This window comes from Entelurus aequoreus, linkage group LG07 (genome assembly GCF_033978785.1).
Source record: "Entelurus aequoreus isolate RoL-2023_Sb linkage group LG07, RoL_Eaeq_v1.1, whole genome shotgun sequence".
NCBI classification, from domain to species: domain Eukaryota; kingdom Metazoa; phylum Chordata; class Actinopteri; order Syngnathiformes; family Syngnathidae; genus Entelurus; species Entelurus aequoreus.
In genome coordinates, this window is record NC_084737.1 from 55,046,383 (window position 1) to 55,070,343 (window position 23,961).

Below are 23,961 nucleotides of genomic sequence, written 5' to 3' on the forward strand. Positions count from 1 at the left end.
TTGGTTGGGTAAGATTTCTGCTAGACAAATTCTTTACGCATCTATTGTGTGATTCATTATCAGTTGAGTTCTCAGTTTTTTGCCTCCAAATGAATGCTAACGAGGGGAATTTACACCTCAACGACTGTTGTTGGCTTTGACAGTAGGATTGCTCGTTTGCATTAAAACAGTTATTTTTGTCACTACGGTAGGGCGAAACCATCCTTGCCCAGGCACACCCTCCTGGTTTTGGAGTATAAATACTTCGGGATTTAGCACCAGCCGCTGGACTAGATCTGACCAATCTAAGTCTATGAGCACAAATTGATGAAACCTACTCGGATAAGCGATGAAACGTCTTCAAAGACAAACCAACCAGTCCAGTTGCGATCGATCGAATGCCCTGGGTTGAATTGTGTAGTAACTTGATGTTAATGTATGTAACATGTGCAAAACAAACAAAAAACATACCATATACTGATTGAATATTAGGATATGTTGAGAAAAAGGAAGGCAGTTGCATTTGTTTAAATATATTTATTTGTTTGGGTTGCTATACAGTTTATACAATTCAAAGCAATAACTGACGACCAGAAAGGATGAAATCATTCAAATCAGCTGTTGTCAGTGTTGCCACCATGACATGAATATACAATAGATCATGTACACAATGTATCCATGTAAATGGATCAATGTACAATGGAAGACGAGGACACCAGACTAAAAAGTAAAACGTAGAAAGCGCAAACCAAAGAAAGATGTTCATTTGGTTGGGCTGTTGTAAACTACAATATTGTAATAATAATATAATATTGTCTCCATTGCATATTCCATTAGGGCAAGTCTGTCAACAAGGCAATTGATGTACAGGTATTATATTTTTATTTTACATTGTGAAAAAGAAAGCATCAAACACACAGTCAAAACAAATCTATATCTTTTTTACAGGAATATTCTAGTTGTAAAATCTATATTTATTAATTCTCTGTACTCTCAGCACAGTTAATCTATTTACAACACATGAATAGGCATAGATCATAAATACCCACGTCAATGAACTCTTTAAACTTGTTTTTGCATTCTGCCATGTCAGTAATACACTGGGACCTGATTCTAAGCCTTGAACTTCTAGTACCCTGAAGTGTGGGTACCTGTACTACCCCATATACACTTGGACCTGATTCTAAGCCTTCAACTTCTAGTACCCTGAAGTGTGTGTACCTGTACTACCCCGTATACACTGAGACCTGATTCTAAGCCTTCAACTTCTAGTACCCTGAAGTGTGTGTACCTGTACTACTCTGTATACACTGGGATCTGATTCTAAGCCTTCAACTTATAGTACCCTGAAGTGTGTGTACTTGTACTACTCCGTATACACTGGGACCTGATTTTAAGCCTTCAACTTCTAGTACCCTGAAGTGTGTGTACCTATACTACTCCGTATACACTGGGATCTGATTCTAAGCCTTCAAGTTCTAGTACCCTGAAGTGTGTGTACCTGTTCTACTCCGTATACACTGGGATCTGATTCTAAGCCCTCAACTTCTAGTACCCTGAAGTGTGTGCACTCGTACCAACCCGTATACAGTAGAACCTGGTTCTAAGACTTCAACGTCTAGTACCCTGAAGTGTGTGTATTTGCTTACAAATTCCTTTTTGAGCCAATGTGGTACTATACATACATTTGTACTGTAGTCATTGTATTCTGATTTTGACTGGACAAAGAAAGGTCTAAGTACAGGAAGAATATTAGTATTTGCTAGTATTTGTGATGATTCCCACAAATGTAATCTCATTTGGACTTTCTTTTAGTTCTTAAATTCCCATGAAATCCTCCATGTTTTATCTTGCTAGTGTCCGTCAAGTCCCTGCTATTGTCACGTGTACATGCCGTCCAATCACATCAGGGTGTGGCGCTGGAGGTCGGGGAAAAGGCGGAACATTGGGATAGAACTTTACACATTTACAAATATATTTTTTGACTGACACAAATATAAACTTGTGAGAATAAATAGCATATCATGAAAATACTTTAGTATTAATACAACATACCTGCTCCATTTCTTGGAATAATGTATCATAAAATACTTTGACAATAGAATAACAATATAGAAATTCTTATTCTTTGATAGAAAATAACAATATAGACATTTAAGGCATTGGGTGCAACTTCATAGATATGAATCCTTCAAAATAAACACACCTGTTATATCTCCATGTACATACTTCTATACTTTCACAGGGACAGTGTTCACTGACTGATACTTTACTACTTTAAACCAACACACACACACACCTGAGGTGGTACCTCGAGGTTTACAGCTTTTTGGGGCAGGGTTTATTATCAACACATGCATGCACAAGGTGTGATCGCTCCTCGACAGTAATCCCTGGGGTGCACACATGCACGTGGACAGTGTGCGTGTGTTGGAGGGATTGAGCTAGTACTGTAGCGCGATCGCTCCTCCAGTTACTTTTGATAAACTTTCATCACAGAAATATACATATAAAAAATAAATATATATATATATATATATATATTAGGGCTGTCAACCTTAATGCGTTAACGCATGTGATTAATAAAAATAAAATATTGTGTTATCAAATATGAATGAAGATTAATCACTTCCGGGTTAAGGCTTAACCTGCAAAACGCGTGCATTTGTTACACACACACACACACACATATATATATATATATATAAATTAATAAATAAATATACAGTAATATCGGTGCCTTTGCCTGCATGCTCGAGCTCACGTTTGGGTCACAGCAAAAAGTACAGACACGCACGTGTGTGTGTGTGTCATCTTTTGGGTTGTCAGTGTGCAGTAATGGTGTCTTGTTGATCCGAGATGTCCATTTCAATCTGAAAGACACAAAAAGAAAAGACACCATTATCAATCATTATTAAAATCAAACACTTTATCTTGCAGAGTTTTATGTTGATGGAATGATGTACTTTCCTGTACACATTACAGATGAGTAACATTCTGCTTGGGGACGCAAAGAGTGGTGTGGCAGGGCGAGCACTCAAATGTGGCAAATTTCATAATGATGTCATGTGGGATGTGGAGTGATGGGGGAGGGGGCACTCTCACTGTGCTATGTTACTATGGCAACCACCCAAGGAGGACCAGTGAGAAGCCCCCCAAAAAGTATATAACACCTAAAACACGGACCTTCACCATGGCCAAAGTGGCTTCAAAGTGGATCAAACCATTCTGTATTCGCCTAAAATTTTATGTTGTAATTAAAGCAAGACAAAACCAAAAAGTTATTTTTAAAATTGATTTTAATAAATAACTTTTTGGGGGTTTGTTTTGCCTTTATAACAATTTTGTCATGTTGCTGATGTCATTGTTTCCCACACATTCATTTCATTGTGACTGACCCCATAAATACATTTAAAACACCACAAAAAAAATTCCGTCCATTTCTTTTTTTAATTTGGCGTGTCCTCCTCGCTCACAAACACATGATAATAAGACTGTCGGCGTATCTTGCCGTTACCAACAGTAGATGGCACCCGTAACCCGGCTTCATAACATCACTTTCATTATATCTGTTTATATGTTCAATATACATTATTTTTGAATCAGTGCACACTCAAATGCAGATCAGAAAAAACATCAACATTTTTTGTTTCTTGTTTTTTATTAAAAGTGTATATACTACTGCACAGAACAGAGCTGGGCTGATATTACAATGTCAATATATATCGCGATAGACACATAATCGATATCAATATAAAATGTGTTTGATTAAATATCTGATATATATTTATATTTTTAGGTCGGAAGAAACCAGAAATCATGACGCAAGATTGATTTCATGAAGTCACTCACGCTTTGGTAACCCAGGAAACAGGAAGTGTCACTGAGTAATGGGAAGGACACGCAAACAGCCAATCACGCAACAGTATTAAACTTCACTTTCAATTTCATTCAACATATAAATACATAAATGCATGCAATAATTATAAATGAAAGTCGTGTTTTTAACCCAGCTAGCACATCATCTGAATACAACAGGTACTAACTAACACATCCTATCATGTAAGGGCTATTTGTTAAATTGGAACGAATGCCTTCTCATTTAGATGAGCATGACGAGAGAGATTCTGACTGGCTCTGAGGCGAGCAGCTCCAGTTCACGTCTACCGCTACACAAATATCACCGAGCAGCTACTAAGTTTGTGGTCAAAAGCACAAATTTGCTACAGTAGATACTCCTAATTTTCGGTAGGTGAATTTACAATTGTAGTCGGAGAAAAGCTGCATGTTTTCCTGCAACCACATTTTCTCTCAGACATTATATTATGCAGGTAAGACTCATAAAATTAGAATATGGTGTAAAAGTCCATTCATGTCAACAATTATCTTCAAATGTGAAACTAATCTGCAATATTAACTCATTACATGCCTAGTGAGGTATGTCAAGCCTTTATTTGTTATAATTTTGAGCATCATGGCTTACAGTTTTTGAAACCTTACATTTTCTGAAATTTCCCATTCAAAGTTTTCATAAACTAAGCCATAATCATCAAAATTATAACCAATAAAGGCTTGACATAGCTCACTCTGCATGTATTAAGTTAATATCACATGGTACTAAATGTACATTGCTGTGTAATTTGCACATGATCAAATTGTACAGAAGAATATACATTTCTTATATTTATTTACAAAAAAGTTTTTTTTTCTTTTTGTCTTCTAAGCTATGTATGTGCCATTTGAGATCTCACTGTAGGCTTCGTAAGGTCATGTTACCTCTAAACTAAACAAGATTGATGCAAATATACCCTTTTTTCTCTTTTTTTCCCCATATAAGAATCAATAAGAAAACCGTTAAAGAACCGAGTTGTTAAGCAGAATCGAAAGTGGAATCGGATTCAGAAAATTCTTATCAATTCCCATTCCTATATATTAGTATTGAAACATTTTAGTTTGTAGAATGTAACTGTGGAAGAGCAATTGCAATGCAGTAACTACAATGCACCTGTATGTGTGTTTATTTTAGTGTCCGCTAGTCCAACTATTCCCCAAGTTTAGGGACTTGAACTTAACTTAACTTCCCATAATCCATTGCAAAAAAATATATATGTAACCTTAATTCCATTTTTTTTTTTACATTTTGACTGTGTTACACTGACTGCTGTTCTGTATTGGTCATATTTACATAGAAAATCAGCAGGGTATCAAATATCATTATTTTATTATTGTACATCATGTGATATACTAAAATATACTCAGGCATGCTTTGATTCCCTGTAGCCAGCAGCTGATCAAGGCCTGCTGTCTAATCTGCCGCAAGTAATCTCATCTGCAGCCGAGGCTGCTGGCACAACGCTGGGAACACTGGCTACGCACTTATCCAGCCGCTAACACGTCGATCTAGAACATCCCAGCCTACTTTTACCTCACTGCGCGCACACACACACATGCCCACACCATGACTGGAAAGTTTAATTAACATAATTTATTTTAAGAAAATGCTTTTTCTTTATAGTATACCCTTTCAGGTATAGTGGCATTCAATGACATTGAAATCCACAGGATAAACAACAGGTACAGAGCATGAAATAATTAATGAATGAATGTCTGGACAATTTGCATATGTAATTTAGGTTTATGATGTGGTGGTTAGTTGGAGTGGTTTGGTGTTTTTGCCCTATTTATTGTAATAAGATAACATAAAATATCTAAGTGAAACAATATAATGCCTTGTAGTAAAAAAACGACATCCACATTGTTCATTTATTTTTCCCAACTTGTGTTTCCTGTTTGCAGAGTCTCTGACTTTCATTGTGAGGAACATTGGCAGACACTTGTCAATTAGCCTTGCTTTAAGCTCATTGGCTACAACAGGAAGATGCTCGATTTGACTTTATGATTACTTCCAGTTCTCTGTCTTTTTGTCAGTGTTTCACATACTGTACATTTATTTATTTGAGAAAGTCCTCCACTGATACATTTGGACCAACACTAGTCCATTTGGCGCTACACGTTTGGAATTCTCCATCTTTATGCACGTTTATGCGGAGACTCCCGTTTTGAAGAATTTTACTTTGAAACTGCCACTTATGCTTTCGTTTTTTCCCCCTATGTTATGATCGGTAACTTTCTATCATTTTAATTTTCCTGAGGGAACTCTCCTGAAGGAATCAATAAAGTACTATCTATCTATCTATCAGTGCAAAAGTTGTTGCTGATGTGAGTGTAATCCTAAGTAACGGTGTCTACCCGCTAACCTTGTTGCTTTACTACGTCCAATTTTCAAACTTGCACAATTCACACATTTCTCACCCGTTCCGAACCGTTCCAACAGCCATCCACACACTCCATTCACTCTGTACATTCATTTCAAATTACCCAGATTACAACAAATTCTAGCTATTAAATACCACCTTTCTTACTCTTTTTTCTTTTGAATACTTCCCCATTTTTATCCTATGTCAAGCATTCCACCACCAGAGTGTTCCTCTTAGTCAGGACATTCAAGGCATTTTTTTTTTGTCAGAAAAATTATTGGTTTTCCCAACATTACTTCAGTTTACACCTATTCTCTAATGAAATGTGTTACCATTTTCACAATTCTCAACCGATTCACAAAATTCCAATGCCAACCCACTCAGGGCAATTGTGCTATGTCCCATATTTCACAAAATTGCCACTTTTCAAAATTTATAGGAAATTCCAATTGAAATGAATGGGGATTTTCAAAGTTCTACAACGCCCACATTTCTCAGGTGAGTCAAACCATTCCGCGATCCACACACTCCACGCACACTGGACATTCAAGCATTTTAAGTATTTTTCCCATTGTGCTCTTTTTATGTACCATCACTTTTGTGGTGTACAAACATGTACATTGAATTTTAGTGTCATGCCTGCTCTATGTGAGCAATCACATAAAAACTATATTTATGTCAAATTGTGCTTTTGTTCTCTACAGCAAAACAAAATCCTCACATCACTAATGTGACCTTTTAAATGGCAGGATCATCTTTGATACAACTCTTTTATTGGATATATTGATGTTGTGCCTGGGTAGCCAATGATGTAGTACGTGCGTGTGCGACAAAGTATGCCGACCATTAATGACATCACTGTTTATTCTACTAAGTGAATGACGTCAAAGCAGATGGGAGATTTAGTAGGAGATAGACACGAATACTGCTAATCTTCCAGATGAATTCCATAGTGTGGATGGTCAAGCTCTCTTTGGCTTGTGGGACAGCGCCAGATGGTGAAGCGAGAGAAAGTAGAGTATGTATTTGAGTGTTTTGAAATGCTTGCAATAGGAGTGTTTGCATGAGTGCAAAGGTACAATTTAACCTTGGATCTGACAACAGAAATATAATGCTCAGGGGTGCCCAAACTTTTACCACTGAAGTCCACAGACTGACAAATCAAAGAATGCTATGTTGGTAATTTTCACCTTTAAAACCTGTACAATATTTAGATTAGTGAAATACCAAATTATGAAATTGAGGGGTGTACCTGCTCAATTAGCTAAAAAAAATGTTTTTGCTAACTGTATCATGTGTCTAGTAACAAAATATATTACTCTGAAGTGTGTACTTAAAAATGTTTTTAAAAATCAATCAATCAAAGTTTATTTATATAGCCCTTAATCACAAGTGTCTCAAAGGGCTGCACAAGCCATGGCTCAGATCCCACATCAGGGCAAGAAAAAACTCAACCCAATGGGATACAATAAGAAACCTTGGAGGGGACCGCAGATGTGGGGACGCCCCCCTGGGCGACCGGTGCAATGGACGTCGAGTGGAAAAATGCTAGCCCGCTAACTTTAGCATGCATCAGGAACCAAAATATGACTGAGGTGTATGCCTACAAAATTAGCTAAAATAAAATGCTAGCATATTAACGTTAACAGGTATAGTTCTTCAACAAACTATTTGACGCTGAGGTGTATACCTTACAAAAATTATCAAAAAAGCTAACGTGCTAATAGAATGCTAAAGATTGTCCCGCAGGCCTTTAGAAAAATAGCTACGGGCCGCAAATGGCTCCCGAGCCGCACTTTGGACACCCCTGCTCTAAATAATCCAGAAGTCTAACACACAGAAGGGTTGCTTGAACGTGACTATATTTACATGGGTAATAAAGACATTTAATGAATGTGATCGCACCTCTTGTATGTAATTAATGACAGCGACAACCTTGTACACAAAAAATAATCAGGACTCCAAATAAGTTTAGAAACAATCCACAAAGTCAGAAAAATTACAGTAAAATAGCAGAAAAGAAGTGATGAGACAAGTAAACAGGTCGCAACATGAACGCAGGCCAGCGGGGGTCAGGGGGGGATCACGGCCAAGCCCATCCCTACGAATGACCTCATGTGACTACACTTTAACTTCGGACCTCCCGCCTCTGTCCGCCCTCTTTCTCAAGAACAAAAAATACCGTGCAGAAGCCCTTCGCACTTCTGCTCGTCTCATTTCTGCCAAGTGGAAGACTTAATGAGGCAGAAGGGTGGGGTTGTGCACGTGTCTTCGTGTCCCATCATGCATGCATTCACTCTAAAGCCTCAGTCGAGCAGCAAAACAATCCAACACAAGCTGCAATTCAATTGTGTTCTATTTGATACATAGTGTAATTTAAAGGATGCTTTTCATATCGACAATTGCTTCAGGAGTAAAGGGTTAGACAATGCTTTGATTGGGACGCTGTTCTATTTTTTGGTATAATTCTGACCCTGAGTCAACTAGAGAGAATTCTTAATTAATTCAAACTTTTGATTTTGTAAAGTGTAAACAAGTAAGACATTCATGCACATGAGAGTGAATGAAAACAAAGTTGCGTCAGGGAATAAATCAAGATGTCAAACCTAAATCTAGATTCCATGCTCTGGTTTTATAGAATTTGGGCTTCATGATAGACTAACATAACCGCCGCGCTGCCCACCTAAGATGTGGTGCTGAATAAAAGGCGCTTTCGGTGAAAGTACCATGAAGCTGTGAGGAATGTGACATACAGTTAGCTGGCGACTGCATAGCAACACGCCCACTCTGTTGCTGCCTTCAAGGACATATATTTACTTATGCTTACATATCAGCCCTCAAAGCGCTGTCTGCCGCCATCAACTTTAGGGCGGTCACAATGCACAGGCCAAGGGTCAGGTTTCATTTTATGTCAACATTCAGCCGCACTCTGTTTATGACGTACTGCGGCCTGTGTTTTGTTGATTGGGATATTCCGGGACACAAGATTGATCACAGTGAAAGGGGTCCACAAAGTTTGTATTGACGTGCAACACATGCTGAGGCTGATCCCATTGAAAAACAGCCGGAACTGCCTAAAGCTCAATGACATCACAAGTTTGAGGAAGCCCAACATAAACAGCACACGTGCACGCGCTGCAATGCGATCGTTACTACTATGGCGTCACATTAGTACCAAAAATCCAAGCGCGTAAAAACTATTATCGCGCGCTGATTCTCCACTTCGTGCGCGTGCGCTACACCCTTTTGCGCGCGCGCGGTGCCTTTCTGCGCACGCGCTGTCTCGGTCTGTGCGCTGACATGTTTCATTTTGGTACTTTTGGGGGCGGGCATGCTTAGACCGCCCCTTCTTTCTGATTGGCTTTGAAATAAAAAAAAGAAAAAAAAAAAAGAAAAATACAACTTCAAGTAGGTTGTAAAAAAAGGCAGATGAAGTGAAACTATAGCAATGCTTTTCTTTACACTCTCTCATGCACACAGATACTCATGTTATGAGAAGTATATTGTTTCAAAAATATTAACATTAATATTTTAAACATCTTTCAGATTACATTGCTCGAATTCAAAAACCACTTTACTACACAAATATTAGGCCCATTGTGCAGGATTATTCTATTAGTATTAGTTATTTTTATGTTTTATCATATCTTAGCTTATTTTTATGTTTTATCATATCTTAGCTTATTTTTATGTTTTATCATATATTAGCCTATTTTTATATGGTCTTATTATATTTATATTTCAGTTTTTATTGTATTTTATAGTTTTTCATATTGTAGTTTATTTTTATGTTTGATTATATCTTATCTTATTTCATATTATTTTTGGACTTTTTGGGTTCCTGTGATTGCCTATTGTCATTGTGTTGTTATTATTATTGTTGTTGTTGTTTGTTTATTTTTATGTACATGTTTGACTGTCTTCATGGGGTGTGTGTGTTATTTCTCATTTTGTTTTTAACTATGTAAAGCACTTTGAGCATCATTTTAAATGTATGAAAAGTGCTTTATAAATAAAAATGTATTATTATTATTATTAGTAATAGTACCCTTACAATCACTCCAAACGAGTTCAATAATGTAAATAACTGTGTTCCTCAACTTACCTCTTTTTCAGCCGACATTTTTTGATCCACTTCTTCCTCCGCAAATCTTGATACATATTGAAGATGACCCGCCCTGCTATACTTCTGATTGGCTCATATTAAAAATGATTCGAGCCAATCAGAAAGAAGGGGCCGCCTAAGCATGCCCGCCCCCAAAGTACCAAAATGAAACATGACAGCGCACAGACCGAGACGGCGCGCGCGCAGGAAGGCACCGCACGCGCGCAGAAAGGCGCCGCGCGAACGCAAAAAGGCGCCGCGCGCGCGCACAAAGGCACCACGCGCGCGCGCACGAAGTGAAAAATCAGCGCGCGATAACAGTTTTTATGCGCTCGGATTTTTGTTACTAATGTGACGCCATATACTACACTTACTTTTAGTGTGCACACATGCACATAGAGTGTGTGTGTGTAGGTGCTGGGCTATTAGGCTGATGAAGCGAACTCAAACAGCAGACTGCAACGCAATCGCTCCTCCACAGTTACCATCGTTTCCCACAGAACTGTAATCTATCCGTGGCACTGGGTTGCTTAGGCACACTCAGGAGAAGCCATCAATGCGTCACATACTGTATATTTGTTAAAGCATTCGGAAACTCACATTGGCAACAACTTTTTCTCCACGATCGAAAGCTATGATCGTAACATATGCAAAACCGAAAGTAGGAGTGCCTCTGTATTAACGGTTTCAAAATAAAAGTCTCCACATAAACGTGCATAAACATGGCAAATTTTGAACAGGTAGTGCCAAATGTATTATCGGTTGGAAACACTGGTTACATTTCACAATACCAGCAAAGTAATCTTATCTTTTAACTAGAGATGTCCGATACTGGCTTTTTTGCCGATATCCGATATTGTCCAACTTTTAATTACCGATACCGATATCAACCGATACCGATATATAGTCGTGGAATTAACACATTATTATGCCTAATTTTGTTGTGATGTCCCGCTGGATGCATTAAACAATGTAACAAGGTTTTCCAAAATAAATCAACTCAAGTTATGGGAAAAAAATGCCAAAATGGCACAGCCATATTTATTATTGAAGTCACAAAGTGCTTATTTTTTTTAACATGCCTCAAAACAGCAGCTTGGATTTTGGGACATGAGGAGGTTGAGGTGGGCGGGGTTGGGGGTTAGCCGGGGGGGGGGGGATATATTGTAGCGTCCCGGAAGAGTTAGTGCTGCAAGGGGTTCTGGGTATTTGTTCTGTTGTGTTTATGTTGTGTTACGGTGCGGATGTGTTTGTCATTCTTGTTTGGTGTGGGTTCACAGTGTGGCGCATATTTGTAACAGTGTTAAAGTTGTTTATATGGTCACCCTCAGTGTGACCTGTATGGCTGTTGATCAAGTGTGCCTTGCATCCACTTGTGTGTGAAAAGCCGTAGATATTATGTGACTGGGCCGGCACATAAAGGAAGTGCCTTTAAGGTTTATTGGCGCTCTGTAGTTCTCCCTACGTCCGTGTACACGGCGGCATTTTAAAAAGTCATAAATTTTACTTTTCGAAACCGATACGATAATTTTTAAACCAATATTGATCATTTCCGATATTACATTTTAAAGCATTTATCGGCCGATAATATCGGCAGTCCGATATTATCGGACATCCCTACTTTTAACATAGTGGGCAGGTGGGCAACAGAAATCATTTAAGGATACCTTTCATATACAACACGTCTGTGCATTGTTTTATATTAAACAAAAGTAAAAAAATTTATATTATTTAAATTATTTACATGACAGCGTGCTATTTTACAAATATGTATCTTCTGTTCTCTGTATGGTGTGTGGAGGGGTGATCAAATGCATTAAATAACTTGTTTTTAAAGTTTCTGAATTATTAGTATGGAGGCTATTGCTATCCATTTCTAGAAATGTATTTACATAAACTTTAAACTAAAATACAACCTATTTGGCATTTTAACATTGAATGGAAAAAAGTATTTTGCATCCCATGAATATTAGCCTACATGTTATTTTGTAGCTCTAATAAAAAACAAACTGAAATTATGTCTGTTTCAAAGTGTTTGCATGCTACACCATCAGGAACGTCCCTCCAAAGTGGGCTGGCTCAGGGTGGAGGACAGAGTAAAACAACTTGCACTGAGCCTAGTCTATAAAATCCGCTACACCTCCCTGATACCGAAGTACATGTCAAACTACTTCCTTAACGTAAATGACCGCCATAACCACAACACCAGGGGGAGCTCCACTAACCACGTTAAACCCAGATTACAAACTAACAAAGGTCTTAACTCATTCTCTTTCTATGCCACGTGAATGTTGAATGCGCTCCCAACAGGTGTAAAAGAAAGGGCATCTCTATCCTCCTTCAAAACAGCAATAAAAGTACACCTCCAGGCAACTTCAACCCTAAACTAACACCCTCCCCGGATTGTAAATAATCAAATGTTTTTCTTGTGCTTTCTGATATCTCTCTATGTCCACTACTTGCTGTACATATCCTGCCAAGTCAGACCTACACTGTTTCAATGTCCATTTCTCTGATGATGCAATTGTTGATGCTGATTGTTGATGACAGAAGTGTTGATACCAACCAAACCTAACCCCCCCCCCATATCCCACACCCCGGATTGTAAATAATTCAATGTATATACTCTGATGATTATCTTGTGTGATGACTGTATTATGATGTTAGTATATATTTGATAGTATATATCTGTATCATGAATCAATTTAAGTGGACCCCGACTTAAACAAGTTGAAAAACTTATTTGGGTGTTACCATTTAGTGGTCAATTGTACGGAATATGTACTTCACTGTGCAATCTACTAATAAAAGTTTAAATCAATCAATCAAAAAACGCTCACTCACAGTGTTTACTTGACTGTTATCAGCCTGGTCACGTTTCACAGCAGCCTTCTGCTGCCTCAACTACCTGGGAGGCAATACTTGGAATAACCCACGTGTTCCATTCCTACACGTTGAGAAAATAATACAACAAAATGGAGCCTATCTCAGCTGCACTCGGACGGAAGGCAGCGTACACCCTGAACAAGTCGCCACCTCATCGCAGGGCCAACACAGGCAGACACAACAATCCACACTCACATTTACACATTATGTTGGAGTTTATTTGTATGCATGCAAGACAGAAGTTTTGCTTTCCATAGGAAACTCCATATTGAATAACTTTATTTGATTGGGACAATGCATATTGATCAACATTCGAAAAAAAGGATCACAGTAATTATGCCAGAATTTTTTTCAAATGATTTTACACAAAGTCCAATTTGTATCCGTTATAAAAAGAACAAACTTTATAAAGATTATATTTTTTCTAAGAGTAAGATGCAGTGTATGCACTACACTAGCTTTTCATCAAATAAAAGCGAAACTTGTTTGGAATTATCTCTGTCATTTGTATTCATTAGTTTCTTTAAAAAGTAGGGTAAAAAATGTAAAAGAATCGTTGCACGTTGCTTTTTTCCATTAAGAGTATCTAATGATCCCTTCTGCTTCATCTTCGTATTCACCGGCGGACTAGGTGCGTGATGTGTTCATGAGCGAGGGTGTACATACACGCAGCATTAAATCTACTTGTGGCAGGCTATTGAACAGAATGAACCTTTGGACATGTGCATTCAAAAGTTTAGAGGAGTTCAAATTAAGTTTAAGTAAAGGTTATAGTGCATTTTACAGTCATCATGAAATCCCGATTTCCTTAACTTGTTTGAGTAGTGTAAGATTTGGTTTAAAAGGAGAACTGCACTTAAATTTTGCTTATCATTCACAATCATTATGAAAGACATGACGACGGATGGATTTTTTTTAATGCATTCTAAATATTAAAAAAACGTAAATAAAAGTCAGCTTACAGCGGAGCCAATGGGAGCGCCACTATTCCGCCCATAAAATCTGATAAATAACAAAAAAGCGCCAACAATACTCAATTTACATTCAGTGACTTCAATATTAACTAAGTATTATGCAGCTGAGATAAGCTCCAGCTCCCCCGCGACCCCAAAAAGGGACAAGCGGTAGAAAATGGATGGATGGATAGTGATATTGTTTTTATAAGCACTATCGCTGACAAACTATTTACAGCGGTGATGTAATCACTTCCGTTTGTCCCTATGTTTACATCAAGTGGTCTGCGGTTTCCCTGCTCTCTGTAAGTTTATTGTAGATCATAAATCATGCCTCTCACCTGGAAAGCAGATGGCTGAGAATATAATCCGACAAGTTGAGACACTTTGGCCGGCATTTAAGACCTGGAACTGGCGACACGAAAAACGTTGTGATGCGTTTTTTAAATTAATGCGCTTTTTAAATTATTGCGCCTCGTACGCTAAAAATTATCGAAATACATAAATATTAAATGTTATTAAAAATGTGCCTGTTACTACATTACATATATATTTACATAATGTATATAAAACCCTAATTGAGTTGTGTTTGGATGTGTTTTAGGCTTTCTATAGGCAGAACGGAACGGCTCCCATAGGCTCCATTGTAAGCGGACTTTGGATCAAATGTATTTATTATTTAGAATGCATTAAAAAAAAATCCATCCGCCATCATGTCTTTCATAATGATTTTGAAAGATAGGCAAAATTCCAAAAAAAGTGCAGTTCCCCTTTGACCAATAACAATTCAGGCTCATTTAAACGAGAATGATGCTTTTTGTAAAACATTACTAATTATTGTGAAATAAAATGTGTATGTGTGTATATATACTGTGTGTGTAAATATATATATATATATATATATATATATATATATATATATATATATATATATATATATATATATATATATATAAATAATTTTAATTGAACACAGAACATACATTTATGGAAAATCCTTGAAAAGGGTTTACCTGGTTACCAGTAAATTAGCCTTTTTGCTACTGTGACAAATATGTATCGTCAGACTTTCCATGGCAGTTTACTGGCTGCCCATTTAAAGCATTGGTGTCAATCTGGCATTATATGGGTTAAGTGTAGGTAATAAAAGCTGAGCCAAAAAAAGTTTAAACGTCTCACCTTTGGCAGTGGTTGCAGCCTCCTTGAAGCCCAAGCAGGCATATGGCGTGCTGTGTAATCCACCAACGCCGCCTTTGCAGCTGCTTGCTGGTTTGAAGCCAACCAACTCATCGCATTTGCCATCCAGTAGGTTCAAGGAAATATAGTTGAGTCCGTGAGGGTAACCAGCTGAGCGGTTGACGGGACTTCCATACTCCTCGTCCGAGCCCTCACTGCTTCGTGACGAGATGTTCTCCACGGAGCTGTGCCTCTTCCCAGTCTCCCCGTGAGCAAATGAAGGGAAGACAGGAGTGACAGTGGCCATGGAGGAGAAGGTCTCGGAGCTATGGCGTCGACGTCCTTGGGGGTTGGCGCGAATCACCTTGGCGGAGCCAACAGGGTTCAGTGTGGATGAAGAGGCACCCTCCAGGAGGAAGACCCCAATGTCTTCTGGGACTGCCAGCTCCTCCAACGAATGCCTCCTTCCTCTGCCGCTCTGGCTACTGGAAAATAAAGAAATAAAAAACTAATTAAATCATGAAGACATTATAACCTCTGCAAAACTTTATTTGGATCAGTGTGCGAAATTATGTTAATATTATACTTAGCAAGTTCTTTATGGTTAGCAAATTTAACCAAACTTTATGGAGGGTAAAGGCAAAGACTAAAAAAAAAATCATTACGTACAGTAAAAAGCCCAACTGAAGTGTTAAATGTTTAAAGGCCTACTGAAATGAATTTTTTTTATTTAAACGGGAATAGCAGATCCATTCTATGTGTCATACTTGAGCATTTCGCGATATTGCCATATTTTTGCTGAAAGGATTTAGTAGAGAAAATCGACGATAAAGTTCGCAACTTTTGCTCGCTGATAAAAAAAGCCCTGCATGTACCGGAAGTAGCGTGACGTCACAAGCGGTAGTGCTGCTCACAATTCCCGTTGTTTACAATGGAGCGAGAGAGATTCGGACCGAGAAAGTGACGATTACACCATTAATTTGAGCGAGGATGAAAGATTCGTAGATGAGGAACGTTACAGTGAAGGACTTGAAAGGCAGTGATGGACGTATCTTTTTTCGCTCTGACCGTAACTTAGGTACAAGCTGGCTCATTGGATTCCACACTCTCTCCTTTTTCTATTGTGTATCACAGATTTGTATTTTAAACCATTTTAGATACTATATCCTCTTGAAAATGAGAGTCGAGAACGCAAAATGGACATTCACAGTGACTGAACATGTAAATACACGATTAATAATTCAGCTTTGCGAAGCTAAAAAAAATAGAAGCTAACCTAGCTACGTAGCCAACTTGATAGCAGCAGTCTCAAATGCAGATAGAAACTAAATTAAAAAAAAACCTGACTGGATGCATAGACAGAAGATCAATAATACTATGAAACCATGAACATGTAAATACACGATTAATAATATTCCGCTTGGCGAAGCTAAAAAAACAGAAGCTTACCTAGCAACGTAGCCAACGCGATAGCGCCAGTCTCAAACGCAGATAGAAACTAAATTTTAAAAAAACCCTGACTGGATGGATAGACAGAAGATCAATAATACTATTAAACCATGAACATGTAAATACACGATTAATAATATTCCGCTTGGCGAAGCTAAAAAAACAGAAGCTAACCTAGCTGCGTAGCTAACTTAGATGCGGCGGCGGGCGTTGTACGCTTTTGACGACACCCCGGCCGCCATCAGAGTCGGCAAGAAACATATATTTCCCCAAAGTTACGTACGTCACATGCACATATCGACACGCACGTACGGGCAATCGATCAAATGTTTGGAAGCCAAAGCTAGACTCACCGTAGTGCGTCTGCTATCCTGCTCAAAACACAACACAACCTCCTGGTGTTGGTGTTGCTGTAGTCCGCTGCTCCACCGGCTCCAACTTTCTTATTTGCAGTCTCCAGTGTCCATTAAACAAATTGCTCAATCGCTTTATTAACAAGCGGTAACTGGTTGTAGTTCAAAAAGTAACGCACACACATACACGAGCTGCTGTTAGCCAAAAGTCACGATCACACACACTCAAGTTCTCCGCCAACTCACTCGCGCATGCGCGTTCCCCAAACCCTTAAAGACACAGTACACTAATGCAAATATCACGGATATTACAGTATTGTACTTAGCCGCTAAGACATCGATCGATCCCACCCACAACGTTCTTCTTTGCAGTCTCCATTGTTCATTAAACAAATTGCAAAAGATTCAGAATACTGTGGAATTTTGTCAAAGAAAACAAGAGGCTTTTCTATCGGGTCCGATGGGGTCCAACCACTTCCGTTGCTTTTGTGACGTCACGCGCATAAATCATATCCAAAGGAGTTTTTCAACCGGAAGTGTGGCGGGAATTTTAAAATTGCACTTTATAAGTTAACCCGGCTGTATTGGCATGTGTTGCAATGTTAAGATTTCATCATTGATATATAAACTATCAGACTGCGTGGTTGGTAGTAGTGGGTTTCAGTAGGCCTTTAAAACCTTTTATTTATTAATAAATAACTGGGATAGGCTCCAGCCCCCCACGGCCCTTAAAGAGACAAGCGGTAGGAAATGGAGGGATGGAACTTTATAATTCATATTCAGGGTTTTTTTCAAATTTTACAGCACATTTGAACCTTCTCATAAATACCAGTTTAACATTTCCTGCTCATAGTACAGGGGGCAACAAGATTCTAGGTTGTTTGCTGAATATTTAGCATCACTATATCCATATCTTACATCTACCAGCATCTGCTAAAAGCTCAACAAAGGCCTTGTTGGGGAAATTCTAACAAAAAACATTCAGAACAGAATATGTTGTTATTAATTCCATTAAATCAAAATATTGAGGCCACAAACTTCACCACTTACTCGACGAGAACGCAAAGCTGTGCAAGAATTACAAAATGATGATAACAGTCATGTCATGTACATAGTGTCATGTACATAGTGTATATATACCCTCCACCCCCAATTTTTGTATATATTGTTTTTCAAATCACCTGACATGTATACTGTGTATATGTACATAATGTATCCATTTTTTAACGTATTTTTTTATATACATGTTACAGGTTATATATCTGTTATTATTGAATAAATCAAATGTGATGAATAGACCACAATAGAAACAAGCCTTTTGGCTTTTTGTGCCATCCATTTGCCTTTTTGAAGCATTACATGGATTAAATTCTTTAAGATGTCAAACTTCTCGATCAATCAATCAGCGCCAGAAAAATCTAAATGTCTTATTTAGGATAGAATAGAATATGGTCAAACATTACTCGTGTGTACACATATGTTGGAAATATTATAGGCTGGGGTAACGTTATGTTTTGTAAATTAAATCTCAAAGTATTTCATTTTACAGACACACAAAATGCAGGTGCAGTATAATGTGTAGTAGCATGATTATGATGCAGTCGCACAGCCGCAACCTTTAACCGAAGTGCACATGTCAAACTGTATGCAAGTCTTTAAATGTGTTGATTAATGCTCAAGATTCAATAGTGCTGCGTACATTAATTGTAACTGCCTGGCTTACAAGGTAAATAATTATATTGACTATTTCACTCCATTTATCTTTGTTGTTTGATAGATTTGTAAATGGCATTTTGAATTATACATTTTATATTTGCATTTAACTTATAATAAGGCTGCATTACACGTTTGCACTGAAAACAACTAAATCCTTCCTATCTGAACAAAATATCCACTTACTAGCTTTGTGTTACAGCTGACAGAGCAAATTAGAATGATTTTTATATCTCATTCACATTGAATCAATTTATTTTGATTTGATTTGCTGCTCATTTGACACCCTTTACGTAACACCTTTAAATATATTGTTTACATCCTCAGGCTACAGAGTGGAAGTGAACACTTCTTGTTAAAAAAAGAAAAAGCACATACCTTGTTGTCCCCTGAGGGACAAGTTGCGGGGATGAGCTGTTCATCCCAAACGTCCTTTCGGTGTAGTCACTTTCAACATCATTCCTCTCTCTTGGCCTGTTCTCGTCGTCCAGATGGTACACACCATCCTCTTTTGAGCTCGGACACGTAGACAAGTCTGGGAGTGTATCCAAGTGGTCTGCAACAATACCTTCAGCCTCCTCTAGCGGGTGCGAGGCCAACTCAAGTTTGCTGTAAGAAGTCAGACAAGACCTCCTGGAACACTCGTCGCTTGAAGTCAAAGTTGACAGCCTCCTCTCTGCAGACTCATTTGAAGGCAGAGAGAATCGGTTCCTCTCCAAGTCGATGTTAATGTACTCTCCGGGGCTACTGGGCTTGCCGGGCACTGGGTGCTCATTCATGCTAGGCAGGGTCCTGATGGTGTCAAGGGGCAGCCTGTTGGGTCTGCCCAGTCTCCCTCTGTGGGGCCGGTTCTCCACCCAGTCGTGTCTTGCTGGGGATGCCGTTAAAGAGCTTTGTGACAAAGCTTGAGCTGCAGCAGGTTGCATCATAGAATAGTAGTCTGAATCTGACCCTCCCCGGAGGGAACTCTGAGGGCTCATCAACACATACTGGCTTCCCTCATCATTCTTGGAGGCTTGGACATTAGCAGGGAGTGTGTGGGAGCTGGATTGGTACGCTGCCCTCACTGATGTCGGTTCTACAGCCGTTGCACCTGTATAGTAATCAGGGGGAGTCTGCAGTGCAGGGGGGTTTCCTGGTGACATGGTCATGTATTCTCCATGCCTGCCTGGGCTGTCCATGGAGGACTTGGAGCCACACCACATTCTCATGTAACCGTTGTCCTCCAGTGAGATGCTGGAGGGGGAGCTGGTCTTACAGCCCCTGCTGGCAGCCCCGTGAGGATGCACTCTGGGGTTTACAATTTGCTTTGGAGCAGAGACACACATGGGGCTCATGGGCACATAGTTGTCTACCTTGCCTGATAGCGGCGCCACACCTAGAGTCATGGGCATGTAGCCGTCGTCACCAAGGTTACTACTTGAACTTCTGGACGAGCCTATCTCTATGTCTCCATAATCTTCTGGATAGCTCACTTTGGGTGAGGTGGTGTTGTGTCCATAGCCACTCAACCTCATGAGCATGTACTCATCCAGGGAGGCAGAGGACAGCGGTGTAACCACCTTTTGTTGGCGTGGCGTGGTGAGGGAGTGCGTTCGCTTCCTGTAAGCTTTATCCAGCCCTGCTCCTTCATTGCGTGATGGGGGTGTGCTGGACAGGGAGTCGGTGCAGGACAAGGACAACTTTGCGTCGACTGGACTACAGCTGTAATCATCGCACAGTATGAAGGTGGTGTCGCTAAGGGAACCAGAGATGGAAGCGCTGCAGCTGAAGGGTCGGCCAGCCTTGTCAGGGGTGGAGAGCCCAGCATATCCAGGAGAAACACTGATGGGGCTGGAGGGACAAGGAGGGGAGTTGGACATCGCTACAGACAGGCTGTGATGCAGGTTAGAGGACGACTCTAGCATCCTGCAAGTGCGCCCGCTGCTTAGTGTGTGGGACCTGCTGAGTTGAACGCCAGAGTTTGAACTGGTGGGACTCGCGGTCACAGGCATTGATGTGGACACAGGCCACGGCACACTTCCGTCTCCTTCGCTGGAGGTTCTCACTCGGCAGGATGTAAACTTCCTCCCTGGGGACGACGCAGCCATGCTGTCAGTTCTGGATCGCCTCACCAGGCCCGTCTGACTTGGAGGTAAGTTGTTGAGGTTGCGTCGTGAGGGCACCGAGATCGGGGTGGTGCTGGCTGACTGACTTTTGCTCCTGGGCCTAAACTCAGAGAGTTCCTTCATGGCCTCCAAAATGGTCTCATGAATGTTTTGGGCCACCACAGAGTCCTCTGCCTGCATCCAGAATTCCCCGGGCCCAGTAATTGCTGATCGCCCTACCTCAATGAAGAAGAAGCTGTCCGAGTGGCCGCATCTCCTGATGTTCATCAGCTGTAAACAGACCGCCGCCGTTTCCGAGTTCAGCTTCACAAAACTGATTGTCCGGCTGGACAAACAAAGTCTAAACACGCCCGTGAGATTTTTCACCTGACCCAGGCCTCTGGATTTTAAATTGACCTGCCATACCTCCTTGTAGGCAGCAGGGGCAACAAGTCCATAGCTGGCCTCCTCAAAGCCCACTAGAGAGGACGTGGACGCGGGGCTGTCGTACATCCTGCACTCGGCCAGAAGGTCCGTCAGAACCACGTACCAGCTCTCCTGGTCCTGCTCGCTGTCTGCAGCCACAGCAAAGTACTCGTCCTTGGTGTAGAGAGCGATCAGGTGTTTGTTTTTGGCGTCCGCCCGCTTGTTTACGCAGAGGCAGGAGTCCAAACCGATCACCCGTTTGGCTGCGCCCTTGCTCCGCCATTTCTTCTCACTGTCGTAGTACTCCAGTCGTGCAGGAGAGTTCTCGGTTGGCTCTCTCAGCACGAAAAAGCGCCGGTGTCCGTGTTTGTGTTTTCGCAGGTCGCCGCACTTCTTGACGCCATTCAATAATAAGTGTCCCGCCGCCCCCGGAGGACTCGCCATTTCTCTGCTACAAAAGTTCTCAATTTGAGCCGGGAAAAATCAAATATAGAAGATGTGAAGGCGACGCTGTTGTCATTCAGTCCATTGCAGACGTTTCCGCGATGTTTAACGTCAAAGCTGCGGTCAAGGCGAGCGTCCAAGTGATCCGGTTGTGGAGAAAAACAACATGTGACGCGTTGCTCTAAAAACAGAATGGAACATCGAGTCATAGGGGGGCGTGTCTGTCCATCATCCGATCTGCGGCCGCTGATTGGCTGACTCTACTATTCAAATATGGCAAGCACCGCCCCCTCTTCGAGCCTCATGGAAACAAATATCCGCAGCCCGTTGAAAATTCCGTTTATTTTTCAAAACAGTGTACAATACTTTGTGTTATATGACACGTAGATAACTGATTGGACACATTTTTTTTATGTAAGTGTATTTGGATGATTGAGCGTTTGCAAGGCGCAACATGAGTGTGCATGTGTACTGTACTCTCAATTGTTACATAAGCAGTGTTTTGAGACCTGCATAAAACACGTTCACATTTCAAGTGTTTAGCAATAAACTGTACATCAAGTGACAACATCAATGTTGGTGCTTGATTATTGCCACCGTGCATGTTATTGCTTTTGGTGCGTCATAAATGTTCTTGCAAAAACAGGAACGGTGGCTCAATTCAGTGGTGTAGAAACACTGCCATCTTCTGGAATCTCAACCACACTCACAATTTGCAAACATCTCCTGAGACCCAGTAACATATTTTCATTTCATTGCATGAAATATTTAAAGGCCTACTGAAATGATTTTTTTTTATTTAAACGGGGATAGCAGATCTATTCTATGTGTCATACTTGATCATTTCGCGATATTGCCATATTTTTGCTGAAAGGATTTAGTATAGAACAACGACGATAAAGATTGCAACTTTTGGTATCTGATAAAAAAAGGCTTGCCCCTACCGGAAGTAGCGTGACGTAGTCAGTTGAACATATATGCAAAGTTCCCTATTGTTTACAATGATGGCCGCATGAAGTGAGAGAGATTCGGACCGAGAAAGCGACAATTTCCCCATTAATTTGAGCGAGGATGAAAGATTTGTGGATGAGTAAAGTGCAAGTGAAGGACTAGTGGGGAGTTGAAGCTATTCAGATAGGGAAGATGCTGTGAGAGCCGGGGGTGACCTGATATTCAGCTGGGAATGACTACAACAGTAAATAAACACAAGACATATATACATACTCTATTAGCCACAACACAACCAGGCTTATATTTAATATGCCACAAATTAATCCTGCATAAAAACACCTGCGTGTTTGTTATGCTAGCTCCTAGCTCCTCTGCTAGCTCCTAGCTCCATAGAACACGCCAATACAATTCAAACACCTGATCAACACACACAATCACTCAGCCCAAAAGACCGTTCACCTAACCCAAGGTTCATAAAGCTTATATATTTTTAAAAAGTTACGTACGTGACGCGCACATACGGTCAAGCTATCAAATGTTTAGCAGCCAAGGCTACATACTCACGGTACCTGATATTCAGCTGGGAATGACTACAACAGTAAATAAACACAAGACATATATATACTCTATTAGCCACAACACAACCAGGCTTATATTTAATATGCCACAAATTAATCCTGCATAAAAACACCTGCGTGTTTGTTATGCTAGCTCCTAGCTCCTATACTAGCTCCTAGCTCCATAGAACACGCCAATACAATTCAAACACCTGATCAACACACACAATCACTCAGCCCAAAAGACCGTTCACCCAACCCAAGGTTCATAAAGCTTATATATTTTTAAAAAGTTACGTACATACGCAAAAAAAAGTTGCGCACATACGGTCAAGCGATCAAATGTTTAGAAGCCAAAGCTGCATACTCACAGTAGCACGTCTGCGTCTTTGTCATCCAAATCAATGTAATCCTGGTAAGAGTCTGTGTTGTCCCAGTTCTCTACAGGCGTCTGTGTACGAAGTCAAAAGTCCTCCTGGTTAGAGTCTCTGTTATCCGAGTTCTTCCATCTTGACTGCATCTTCCGGGAATGTAAAAAAAGAAGCGCCGGCTGTGTACTGTTGTTGCTGACTACGTTCGAAAAATACGTCCATTTCGCACCGACAACTTTCTTCTTTGCTTGCTC

At 40.1% G+C, this 23,961-nt stretch overlaps 1 protein-coding gene across 1 annotated transcript; it reads right to left on the reverse strand.

The window, feature by feature from the left end:
- Nucleotides 1-505: 505 nt before the first annotated feature.
- Nucleotides 506-22,010, reverse strand: LOC133654046 (insulin receptor substrate 2-like). The gene is made up of 3 exons (XM_062053999.1): nucleotides 19,250-22,010; nucleotides 15,360-15,841; nucleotides 506-2,852 (listed from the first exon to the last, which is right to left on the reverse strand). The coding sequence occupies exons 1-3, from the start codon at nucleotides 21,826-21,828 to the stop codon at nucleotides 2,848-2,850; spliced, it is 3,066 nt and encodes a 1,021-aa protein (XP_061909983.1). The 5' UTR covers nucleotides 21,829-22,010; the 3' UTR covers nucleotides 506-2,847.
- Between the last annotated feature and the right edge of the window lie 1,951 nt (nucleotides 22,011-23,961).